Here is a 13874-nt window from a genome sequence, read left to right as displayed (position 1 = left end):
AATTGTGATCCTAGAAATTATTGATATTCTGATAGTGACCCTTCTGACTCCCAAAATCAGGACTTTTTTTAGGGAATTATTTTGAAACTTATGAAAGGGTTTCAGAGCCCCCCCCCCCCCCCGAATCCTTTCTATTATTCTCCCATATAATCTGATAATAGATATTATTGTATTCTCCCTTCCCTTCTCCACCCAAGAAAAAAATACTTCCCTACGAAAGTCCCACCTTTCAGCCTCCTATAGTAGTATAAGAACTGATGGGAAGCCCACACTTCCAGGATACGATACTCTCAGACATTAACACTCAAGTCATGACATTCCATGTATTGTGTTTTCTAGCAAAGGTGCTGGTCCCATCAGTTCTTATACTACTCAAATTAAAGAGACGTTTTCATAATATAACGATTCCTGTGTTGGAAATTGTTGTCTGAGCTACTACCATCAAAATTGCAAGAAAATAGTAATTTTGGAAGTTCTTCATATATCACATGTAGACATTACAGCAGAGATTGTTGTCATAGTTAGTTTCTGAAAGAAGAACACAGTCATGCATAAAGTCAGAAGGTATCTTGGCATTTTTATACATTCTCTTGAGAATTTACCGAGAAACTTGTGAAGTTATACAGTGTTTTTTCTTACAATCACTAGTTTTCCAAGACAGTAATATTCTTCCAGACGTTTCCAAAAGAGGTCTGAATTCTGAATTCTTCTTCCATCATACAATTCTTGTAACATTTGGCAAAATACCATGTTCAGTAATGGGCATTGTAGTTATATTCTGACAAGAGCACTATATTCTCATGATTGAGCTGTCAAAAGCATGTTATTTATCAGTATTATGAGATTTTTTTAAAAATGTAGTAAAACATTTTGAATTTTCTGATCAATGTACATTTATGTATTGATATTTATAGTTCTTTTCTTGGTCATTATCAAAAAACAGCTCACTGAAAATAAACATTTGTTGCTCTTAATTTACTATAAATTTGTTTGGCAAATTAAGCTAGTTCCTATGAAACACTCATTCCAAATTGGTGTCTTTAAGTAAGATATTTCTCTGTAACATGGAATAACTAGAGTTGGCAGTGCTAATGGTGAAATGTGTGTGTGTGTGTGTGTCTGTGTGTGTCTCTGTGTCTGTGTTGTGTGTGTGTCTGTGTGTGTGTGTGTGTGTGTGTGTGTGTGTGTGTCTCTGTGTCTGTGTTGTGTGTGTGTCTGTGTGTGTGTGTGTGTGTGTGTGTCTGTGTGTGTCTCTGTGTCTGTGTTGTGTGTGTGTGTGTGTGTGTGTGTGTGTGTGTGTGTGTGTGTGTGTGTGTGTGTGTGTGTGTAAATAATACTTACATCTAAAATTTATCTTATGATATTTGGTATGCTTAAAATATCATTGTACATGTCATACTTGTAGTGTTCCATCTGCCTTTAAAATGATTTGACCATAAGTATTTTTTGTATCATTAATTCTACACACTCATTGTAATGGACATGTACCAGAAGGTTAATGGTTGAATACAAGAATCTGTATGACACGTACTTAGTTTTGATGACAGAGTTTGGACCACAGAAGTCTGAACTTTAGAAAGGTGTGGTGAAAACCAAATAAAACAACAACAACAACAACAACAACAAAACGTCCCTATCACAAATGTTTTAACAGATACATTATTATACCCAAACGTTTTTTCTGGTTCCAAACAATGTGATGTCATGTATATGACAGAATCTATTTTTTTTAGAAGTACAAGTTCACTGTAACAATATGCGTTAAGAACCACACAGAACATGGTACCGTGATTGACACATTTGACCATTTTGAACACAGTATGGCAAGGAATATTATTGAGGTGCATGTCTAGGAATGTTTGTGATTTTACCAAAAATATCATCAATTCTTATAATGACTTCTGACAGGTATTTTATCAAAATAAATACTTTTACAGTACACATTACATGTAATAAATACAAATAACGTCAAATTTTAAATACATAGTTTTTTCTATGTGAACATTAACCAATCTATATATATAATAATAATAATAAGACTTGGGAAACATTTCAAGTAATTTTACACATATTATTGATATAATACATTGCAATATTGTAACAGGAGGATTAATACATAATGTGTCTTTTAATTATAGGAGAAGAGGACAAGTCTACATTATGGAGCTGGGAATGGGCATTTGGATATCTGTAAATTGTTGCTGAAAGCTGGGGCCCAAGTAAATGCTGCTGATGAAGTAAGTTGATTTTAGATGACTAATATCTTATTTATCTACTCTGTGACATATACACACATCCCAATGTGAGGTCAATTGATTTTTTCAGAGAATATTTTTACAATAATTTAACTTGATCAGGTAAGTACCGGCATATTTTCATAAAAAAATCAGCTCCCCTTACAAAAAGATTTTATAGATATTTTGTAGACTGACTACTATAGAAATTCTATAGAGTTATATTTTGACATGTTTTTGTAACAGACTAGAGATGTGATTAGCCTAGGGGATTACCCTTGTTTATTCAAAGTTAATTTACAATTATATTCAAGCAATATGAACAGACGTAAAAGAAAGTTCAGAAACACACAACTCACAACCATTGCATTGGTGACTCACTTCTACTAGGTCTGTTTGTGTGTTTGGATGATACTTCTTTTCAATAAAGCTTACAATTTGATATTAAGGCTGCTTTCACAAAAACTTGTTGGGGGAGATTTTAGGGGTTCTCGAAAAAGTGTACATAGCATTGGGGGGGGGGTATCTGAAAAAATAATGTGGGTCATGGGGGGGGGGGGACCTGAAAAATAAATTGACTTCATGACTCCTCATACATGGGAAAATTAACCTTTCAATAGGTGGTCAGTTATTTTCAACCATAGTGTCAGATTCCAAAAGATAAGTTCTGTTTAATGACACTTGAAAGGTTCAATCCACACAATATGCTAGTTTGAAGAGATGTGCTTTCAATTTGTCCTAAAAAGTCTCCAGATTTGATGACTGACAAATTTCTTGTGGTAAGTCATTCCAAAGTTTGGAGTACAGTTTGAAAAATCACTGCTGCCATATGTCTTGTTGTTAAATGTTGTTGATCCTTCAAATTGCACATACAAAATAATATATCAACGTAAAAGTTGAATGGCACTTGCTGTTTTTGGTCCAAAAAATACCAGTATCTTAAAATGTGTAGCTTCAGGGTTGAACATATCCAGGACCAGGACTACTGTAAAGTAGTCATTTCCCCTGCTATGTGCAAAAATCAGTTTCAACAACGATGTCAAAATGCATTTTGAGCAAAAGCCCTCCGATTCTAATGATTGCATGCACTATCACAACACAAGGAATAAATGTGATGTTTATCAGCTCTTTCCATCACTTTCCATCAGTTTTTACTAATGTGGTATACTGATATTCTATATGGTATTTTATGCTTCAAATTTCCCTTTCCACTTTACTGAAAATATTTTGTTTAATATGACCACCCTTCCCTTGTTCCTAAGTGATATCGAACTATTTTGTGTAAAATTCCTCTCCTATTGACATGACTATAACTTTACAATATAAACTCTAAGGTATGCTAGGTACTTTCTAGAAATGGTGAGAACACCAGCTGCGAAATGTGTAACAAATGATGATATTTGACTTTTTTTTTAACTTTTAAACTTTGCCTAAATATATTAAGTATAAGTAAATAGATACATTATTATCAATATTGATAGTGGGAGTAATGTGTTATTTGAAAACAGTGATAATCACAGTGAGAATGATGACACAGATACATATAGTTCAAACTCAGATTTACTTGAAGGAGAGATTGGTTCTGATGATGATGATAAGAGTGACGTTGTTGAAAATGACATTTTCTTTATACACATTCTGGAAGGAGATCACATGGAAGTCTAAAAAGTAAAATGAACACATTTAGTAAGGGTTTTGTAAAAAATCTTGAAAGAAGACAATACACAGATGTACTGCATGCACTATGTAAATATCAATACCAATGTATGACTTAATGCAACATTCTGTGACATGAAAATGTGGCTTGGCTTGTTTGAGTTACATTTATTTTCTCTTGACAGTATATTCCATTAAATCAAACAAGAACAAGATGCAAAACTGCATTTTATAGTGTTATTCAACGTCATTCTGTTCAAGTTGTCAGTTTTTACTACTTTACAATTTGGGTACTGAACTAGTACATTCCGATACAAAACTGTTTTTAAATAGCATGTTCATCAACATTTGCAAATGTAATTAAGAAGAAAATCTCAGTATGTGCCAAAGGGACAGAACAGTAAAACACATTCTTTTAATTTTTGCAAAGAGAATGTCTTGGTAGACATTGTTTTACTGGCAGGGTACTTGATGCCTGGATAGTAATGTGATCAGTATATATGTATGTATGTATGTATGTATGTATGTATGTATGTATGTATGTATGTATGTATGTATGTATGTATGTATGTATTTGTGTGTGTGTGTGTGTGTGTGTGTATGTATGTATGTATGTATGTATGTATGTATGTATGTATGTATTTGTGTGTGTGTGTGTGTGTGTGTGTGTGTGTGTGGGTGGGTGTATGGGTGTGTGGGTGGGTGGGTGTGTGTGTATGTATGTATGTATGTATGTATGTATGTATGTATGTATGTATGTATGTGTGTATGTGTATGTATGTATGTATGTATGTATGTGTGTGTGTGTGTGTATGTATGTATGTGTATGTATGTATTTATGTGTGTGTATGTATGTATGTATATATGTAGGTATGTATGTATGTATGTCTGTCTGTCTGTCTGTATGTATGTCTGTCTGTCTGTATGTATGTATGTATGTATATGCTATTTAAAATGTACTTCAACATTTTGGGCTGTGGCGGGGGGGGGGGTACTTAAAAAAATTGGGGGTTTGACAGAAAATCTCCCCACCCCCCCACACACACCAACTTTTTGTGGAAGCATCCTAAGGGAACCTCCGTTAACATTCACAGGGCACTCAGGCTTAGTTGTTATATTTGCAAAAACAAACAAACAAAACAAACAAACTATAAATAAATAAATACTGACAAGCATGGTCAACAAGAGAGTGCACAATTACAAATCATTATCAACTACAAGAATTACTACTACTATAAGTTTTCCTGTATTCAAAATGGTCACAATTGTACATACCCCCCTTCCCCCCAAGGTATGTCAATGATTCCTACCAAATGCGAGTAGTATATTTTCAAGTTGTGAAACTGGAGCTAATATGACTTCTGATCAGTAAAAATACATCTTTCTAGAACAAACATGCTTAGAACTCATATATTTACCAGGTGCAATTGACATCATAGTCAATGGGAATAAGGCATCAATTCTGATGATTACTAAGCCTTACCATCTTGCATTGAACAATCTTGTTAGATGTCCATAACTCCCGTCACTCAGTTTGAATGGACCAATCATGTAACCTGATTTCTAATGCATTACTTGCAGTTAAGTAGCTCAATCCATCTTAGTGTGATATGTTTACATTGTAGTACATGTAACTGTGTGTACTTTTGGTTTCCTATGTTTTATTTAGTGATGGTATTCCCAACCTAGTATGTCAAACAGCCACAGCCATAGTGATCAAATCGGGTTATATGATCGGTCAACTCAAATTGAATGGCTGGGAGTTTTGAACTTCTAATTAATCTGTCCTTGAGGTTGCTTGGAACCATTGTATACCTAACTTTAACACTGAACTACAAGTTTACTCAAGGTGAAATGCCTGTCTGTCTGTCTGTCTGTCTGTCTGTCTGTCTGTCTTGTAGATGATGTAAGTGATTTGATATTGAGCTTTACCTCTCAAACTAGAGGGGATGAAATTTGGTAATTATTCTGAAAGTGTTACTGTTAGTCTGAAAATTGTTAGTGTGTCATACTTGCGTAATTGGCCCAGGCAACTATGACAATGCCCATGCCCCGTCAAATGATTGAATAACAAGACAACACCCATAGCAACAGGTAAACAATGACATAATGCTAAAATAACACTGGTGATGGGAAATGCAAGAGAATTACTAAATTGTATGTAGATATGCCTAGCAACAAGACCACGCCCATAGCAACAGGTAAACAATGACATAATGCTAAAATAACACCGGTGATGGGAAATGAAAGAGAATTGCTAAATTGTATGTATATATGCCTAGCAACAAGACCACACCCATAGCAACAGTATATTATGCCATGCAAAGATAACAGGGATTAATAAACAAGTGAATATATGTTAAAAAATATATGCAAATTTCCCTAGCAACAAGACCACGCACATAGCAACAGCCAAATTGTTATGTATATTGTAATGATAACAGGGATTAATAGACAAATGAATAAATATTCTAAAAATGTATGCAAATATACCTAGCAACAGGTTTTGAGAACAATGGTTTCACAGATTGATATTTTAGAGAGCAACATCAGATTAGGGTGCATGATATTTTAGGGGGATGGGAGATATATACAACCACACAATCTTTTGACAGGATAGCAGAAATATACACTCAACTTGGTCTCTCATGTAATTTCTGCAATACTGCCAAATATTTCACACTCTGTTAGTATGATGTCATGCTATCATCCCAAAACGTGGCCAAGGGATGATATTCTGACCTACCTCTGAATAAAGAAGTATACAAAACAGTATTTTGTAAAATTTTATTTTGTTGTATAAAACAGTTTACAGTATGAAACAATTATATAACCACTTTGCAATTTGTGATGTCAATATTTTACATACAGCTGAAGGTGCCATCCTTATATGCAGTCCTGTGAAGGGGGGCTATTAGAGTGGGTTCTATCCGTCCGGCAGTCTGTACATGTATTCATCCCTCCCTTCATCCGTCTGTCTGTCCATACATCCTACTGACCGTGCATCTGTAATATGTTATTTCTCAGAGATGACATGTCCAATTTCTTTCAAACCTGCCAAAAATATGACAGGTCATATGGTACATATACACATCACTTTATTTGCAACATATGCAAATTTGATTGAATGGCAACCATATTAGTAGTTTAAAATCAATATTTATGACATAACTAAAAACTATCATACATAGAGACTCCATTCAAGTGTCTACCCCTTTTATTATCAGGTACAAGCTTTCTTTTAAGATATTGACCTTTCACCTTGATAACCTTCAAGGTCAATTATCAAAATCCAGCCATTTATTGCCTATTACACAACTATCACTTTGTCATATTTATTTGTTGCCAGTTTCTTTTAAATCATGTCCATCGTTAACATAGCAGAAGACAAATATACACAAGGATAATTTTTATAGTGCTCATATAACTTTTTAATGAATGGTGGCCATATTTTGAGTAATAAATCAATATATTAAGTTGCATAACGTAAAAACTTCAATACAAAGAACATCCATTCAAGTGTGTAAGCCCATATAATCACTTGCAAGTTCTGTTGAAAGAAAGTGACCTTTGACCCTGACCTGTTAGTTGAATTATCAAAATCAAGCTGTGTTTTGCATAGAGTCTGTAGCATGTATGTTTAAAATTAATGTAATGTAATGTAGAACAAGAGAAGCAGAGAAATGTAGAGTGCATGCATTACTTTTGGTGTTTACATAACTTTTAATGAATATACATGGACAATCATTATTTACTTCAAAAGTCAAAAGCTTTAATATGTGGAGACTCCATTCAGCTTTAAGAGTTTATCCCTACATTACAATGTAGTTGGTGTAAACTTACTTTTCAGATCTCGACTTTTGACCATGAATTTTAATTTCCCGTTCAATTACCAAAATCCAGCCATTTCCTTTATGTGATCGACACACTCTTTAGTATCACTTAGTTGTCACTAATTTGTTTTAAACCATTTCTACATTCAATCACAGAGGTAAATATTTGTTGCAACTAATTCCTGTTAAAACATGTCTCCATTCAGTGTCATAGGGGATGGGAGGGTACCTAATCAGTAATACATATTAACAAATACCTAAACTGTATCTATTACACATTACACGATTGTTTCTCGCTTTACAATTATTACCCCTAGCATGGATCTATAGCGTCACAACGGCCCTTTATACTTCCTCAACTCCCTGGGGAGCATACATTCCATTACAGCCTTTATAAGTGCATAGGTTTAAAGCATTCAAACTGCAACCTCTATCTTACCAGGTCCCCAATTATACAGCTGGGGTGACTGAAGCACATGCACGGTTCAAATCTTGCCCAAGGACTTTAGCCACTCAGAAACAAACGGCAGCGATGGGGCTCAAACCTGCAACCTTCAGATTCAAAGCCAGCCACTTCTGTAAGACCCAATTCTCTCCTCACAACTGACAATTCATTTACTATATGTCATACGGTTGTCAGCAGCAAACATGAGGGGAACTAACTGTACATTTGCTTTAGGTAAATCCTGATGTCAAAAAGTGTTGTGAGGGAACATGTTGATGACACATCATTAATAACATGTAGAGGTAGTGAGTGAGGATACACAATTTACACTTGTTTTGTGGACAACTTTTAGAATTGTGAACTGAATGTCATCAGTTATATGTTCTGACAAAGACATTCATCAAAATTGTACAATGTCTTAAGTTACAATAGAAACCAGTTAACCTAAAACAGAACAATGTGTGGTTCAACACAAAATCTTACTATGCTACAAATTTATCATCTAGGATGTCAACATTTATACTAGAATTACTACATTTCATCATCTACAATGTAGTGAACCAAAATGTTATCAACATTGCTACATGTTTTTTGCATAGGTTACCAATGTCTCAGATTGTCAACATATATGGAGTAACAATATATACTTAGTTGGTGATGATCTGCTTAAATACTGGTATCTCATAGAAAGAAATGTACCACAAGTAGTAATGTTGGTAGGATTTTAGCTGTGACTGACAGTGACATGTTGCAATATGAATAATATTTTTGTCAAGACAGAATGCTTTGTTTCAGGACAACTGGATTCCATTGTATATAGTTTTAAAAATTGAAATTCATTTAAATAAACATTATGGTGCTAAAGAACACTCATTAGATCTTTTAGCACAACTGAACTGATAATGTTCAATAGTGCTATAGGCATCACTATTTAAGTGTCTGTCTGTCTGTCTGTCTGTCTGTCTGTGTCTGTCTGTCTGTCTGTCTGTCTGTCTGTCAGTCTCTGTCTGTCTGTGTGTGTGTCTGTCTGTGTGTGTGTTTGTGTGTTTGTATGTGTAAACAACTTAAAGTCAAAAACTGCTGAACTGATTGCCATGATATTTGGTTTTTCAATTACCTTGGGTGTCTAGTTGGGAAATTGTTTAAGACAAAATGATCTCATTACCGCTGTGATTTGGGTAAAAAATGTGATTTTTGGTGAAAAAACTTAAACTCAAAAAGTACTAGGCAGATAGGTCTAAAATTTGGTGGGAACATTCTTAAAGGTGGTTAGATTATTTATAAGAATTTTTCACATGGTGATTCCATCAATAATATTATGCAAATTAGGGCTAAAAATGTGTCTTTTTTCTACCAGATTAAGCTTAAATTTCATGGGAATGTAGGGATCTGCATGTGCAGAAATCTCAAGCACCGAAACTACTTGGTGAATTGGGTTGAAACATGTTGGGGATGTTTCTGGAGGTGTTATTCTGCAGTTATTGTTGATAACATTTTTTAAACATTTGGCCCTAGCAACCATAACCACACCCTTAGCAACAGTGAAATAACGATGCATATTACAAAGATAACAACAGGGATGGTAGGTAAACAAATGCAGATTCAAAAAAATGTATGCAAATATGCCTAGCAACCAGACCACGTCCATAGAAATGGCTAAATACAGTTGTGATACAATGCAATTGCTGCTATTTTGACACCCCAGTAAACATTTATGTGTACATATATGTATAAGTGTGCACAGAATAAAATACAATTACAGTATTTGATGGTCCAGATTATCAGCACCCCCAACGTTATTATACTACATACATACCCACAAATTAACAAGTGCAATCTCATTTGATAAGTTATTCAACAGATTTATACGTATAAATTGATGATTGTTTTGATTAGAAAAAATAGAGCTAGTGTAGTTTTAATGTCAATAATCAGGAATTACATGAAGATTTGTTTGTGATCTGATGTTCATAATGATTGCTGAAAAACACTTTGTACATGACATAACTAATCCTGTATGGATGAGAAATGGGTATTTTGTTAGTATTTGTTTTAAATGTACCATCTTTTTAGCAAATCTTTTTTAGCATAACTGAGCTTCAGTTCAGTTAACTAAGTGCTACAGGCATGGCAAAGTGTGTGTGTGTGTGTGTGTGTGTGTGTGTGTGTGTCTGTGTTACTGGGCAGATTGGTGTCAAATTTGATGGGAACATTTGTAGTGTTGTTTAAACTAAGAATTGTTCACAACATGATGAGCTCATGAATGATGTGAAAATTAGGTCTAAAATGTGTATGTTTTGGTAAAAAATCTTTAATTCCAAAACTGCTGAGGATATTGGGCTGAAATTGATTGGAACATTCTTCAGTGTGTTTATATTAAGAATTGGTCAAAACATGATGATCCCATCAATGATGTGAAAATTAGGTCTAAAAATGTCAATTTTGGTGAAAACTTACAAATGTATCTTGTAACTGAAACTGCAAGGTGAATGGGGTGAAACTTAGTGGGGATGTTTCTGGAAATGTTATTCTTCAGTTATGGTTGAAAACATTATGAGACAATTTACCCTAGCAACCATGACCATGCCCTTAGAAACAGTGAAATGATGCATACTACAAAGATAACAACAGGGATTGGTAGGTAAGTGAATGCAGATTCAAATATGTATGCAGATATATCTAGCAAAAAGACCATGCCCGGCCCATAGCAACAACTAAATAATGGTTTATATTGAAAAGATGAAAAGTTGGAAGGGCTGAGGCAAGTTAATAAAGGGTCCAAAAATATATGCAAATATGCCTAGCAACAAGACAAGCTAAATACAGTTGTGCTACAACACCATTGGCGCTATTTTCTAAAAAATATAAGACTAAGTCTATTTTTGCTGAAAAAATTGTAAACAGAGTAATTGTAGTACATTGTACATACAGGAAAGTGAATTGTAAACAGTCAACACAGCTAATCACAAGTAATCAAGCTTTTCATGCATGGTGACATTTTAATAAATTGTAAAGTACAGATTTATTCACAGACTAGAGATGTGATTAGCCGAGGGGATTACCTGTGTAAAGTCAAAATTAATTTACAACTATATTCAAGCTATATGAACAGACCTAAAAGAAATATCCCATATTACAATTTATTGTATTTTTACTTTAAAAATGTCAAGAAAATCTGTTTTGTGTAATCAACTATAGTAGCAATGCAAGATGACAATAATTATTGTATTATATACCGGAGTTTTCCGAAAACTAGCCTTGGGCCACTATTCGGAAAATCAGCAAATTCGGAACCACAACAGTGGAACTAAATAGAAGCTCAGGGCGATTATTTGGCAGTCAACACTCAACAGCCATGTGGCTATATCATTCCTAATGGGGACATACCAGTTTAGGGACACAACAATTAGGAAGACAAGAATAATAATTTCATTTTATAATAATTAAAATATATCAAATGAAACATTTTATTTGCTATCATTCTATCAGCATTGATTGTATTGTTGCGTCGATGCCTCAAAAATAACCATAGATGGCATGTGTCCATATTAAAACTATACTAGAATATTTAGGGTTTTATTAACTACTTTCAGGTGAATAAAATATTTGACAAACTCAGCCTGTGCCCCCTATCAAGTTGCTCAGACATTGTTCAGTGTTTGTCTTTGCTATGGACTCATGGGAGTCAACAGATACACATGTATTAGCTGAAAAATAAATATGTATTCACTTTGTTTTATGTGAGGTAATGAACACCTAGGTATGTTTGTGATATGAAATCATGAAATAACTCAAGAACTAAAGTTTATAAAAAATATCTTAGTTTATATCTGTGTTGTGGAGTTTTGATTAAAATATCTATGAATATGTGTCAACTGATAAATATGTATACATGAAGAATATAGCACACCATTTCAATTAAATATTGACATAATTAACTGAAATAAAGTACAATCTAATTATTCTAATACATTACAATTAGTCACTCCATTGTAATTCTATTTTAAATTGTGTGGTTCCTACTAAGCTCAATTTTAGAATAGGTGGGATAGGTAGATTTGTTGTTTGTTTTTTTCATGTGTGAGTGTGAGTGTGAGTGTCTAGTTCAGGTTTTCTATTGTTTTCCAAATGGTCTCTGTTTTATTGGTTTCTCCTCATCAGATATACAGCCATTACAGATTGAAAGAACACTTTTATTTTGTCTTTTTAAATTATTGTCAGTTTTCGCATCCACTATTTCTCGTGAAACTTAAAAATTTTTGCGATTTTTTTTTCGAATGCATGAAAAAAATGTTTAGGGTCAGCAGTAAAACGCTAAGTTGGGGTCGGGTAACCAGAACCAAACAAATGATTCTTTCAGGCCTCATTACGGGTGATGGTTGGCTACCAGTATTTACACATCAGTCAAAATTATACATTGATAGTTGTGATTAGTATACTATATAGTATATAATTCATGTCTGTATATTTGTGATTGTTGATAAATAACTTGTTATTTATGTATGTATGTATGTATGTATGTATGTATGTATGTATGTATGTAGGTAGGTATGTAGGTAGGTATGTATGTAGGTATGTATGTATGCATGCTCCCCAGGGCGTTAAGGAAGTATAAAGGGCCGTTGTGCTGCCATTGATCCGTGCCAGGGGTAATAATTGTGAGCACCTTGAGCTCTCAGGAGGAAAGGTGCATTATAGATCCGCATTATGTATGTATGTATGTATGTATGTATGTATGTATGTATGTATGTATGTATGTATGTCTGTCTGTCTGTCTGTCTGTAAGTATGTATGTATGTATGTCTGTCTGTCTGTCTGTATGTATGTATGTATGTATGTATGTAAGTAAGTATGTATGTATGTATGTCTGTCTGTCTGTATGTATGTATGTATGTATGTATGTATGTATGTAAGTATGTATGTCTGTCTGTCTGTCTGTGTGTGTGTGTGTGTGTGTGTGTATGTCTGTATGTATGTATGTATGTATGTATGTATGTATGTATGTCAGTATGTCAGTATGTATGTATGTATGTATGTATGTAGGTAGGTAGGTAGGTAGGTAGGTAGGTAGGTAGGTAGGTATGTATGTAGGTAGGTAGGTAGGTAGGTAGGTAGGTAGGTAGGTAGGTATGTATGTATGTATGTAGGTATGTATGTGTGTGTGTGTGTGTGTGTTTGTGTGTGTATGTATGTATGTATGTATGTATGTATGTATGTATGTATGTATGTATGTATGTATGTATGTATGTATGTATGTATGTTAATTGTACATAAGTATGTATATTGAGTAACAATATATACTTAGTTGGTGATGATATGCTAAAATAATGGTATTTTACAGAAAGAAATGTACCACATATAGTAATGTTGGTAGGATTTGTGTTGTGAGTGATAGTAAGATGTACCGCGATGAACAGGCATAGTCGAAATGACACTGAATCAAAGCCGAGACAAGTAATTTCTTTGTTTTCAGATTAAAAGATCGAGTATTACGGTATACAAATTTAAGTTTGTTTGCGCATTTTGATAGCACGCTAGAAGCTATAATCTCACCAGATAAAGACTGATCCAATGAAACACCAAGTATGACACACTCGCCTTAGATTCAATCTCATTCCCATTACACTGCACACATTTACTTTATTTGTTGTATGCAAACATTTCTTGGAGGCAAATAAAATAGACTCAGTTTTACCCAGATGTAAA

At 34.0% G+C, this 13874-nt stretch overlaps 1 protein-coding gene across 1 annotated transcript in view; it reads left to right on the top strand.

The window, feature by feature from the left end:
* Nucleotides 1-13874, top strand: part of LOC144450387 (putative palmitoyltransferase ZDHHC13) — a 248453-nt gene that overhangs the window by 51270 nt on the left and 183309 nt on the right. The window contains exon 3 of the mRNA XM_078140990.1: nt 2139-2237. Within this exon, the coding sequence (XP_077997116.1) occupies nt 2139-2237 (99 nt within the window). The remainder of the gene's footprint in view (nt 1-2138; nt 2238-13874) is intronic.

The sequence above is a fragment of the Glandiceps talaboti genome, chromosome 19, assembly GCF_964340395.1.
Source record: "Glandiceps talaboti chromosome 19, keGlaTala1.1, whole genome shotgun sequence".
Lineage (NCBI taxonomy): Eukaryota > Metazoa > Hemichordata > Enteropneusta > Spengelidae > Glandiceps > Glandiceps talaboti.
The sequence above is the reverse complement of the archived record's forward strand: the minus strand, read 5'-3'. Positions and strand labels throughout refer to the sequence as shown.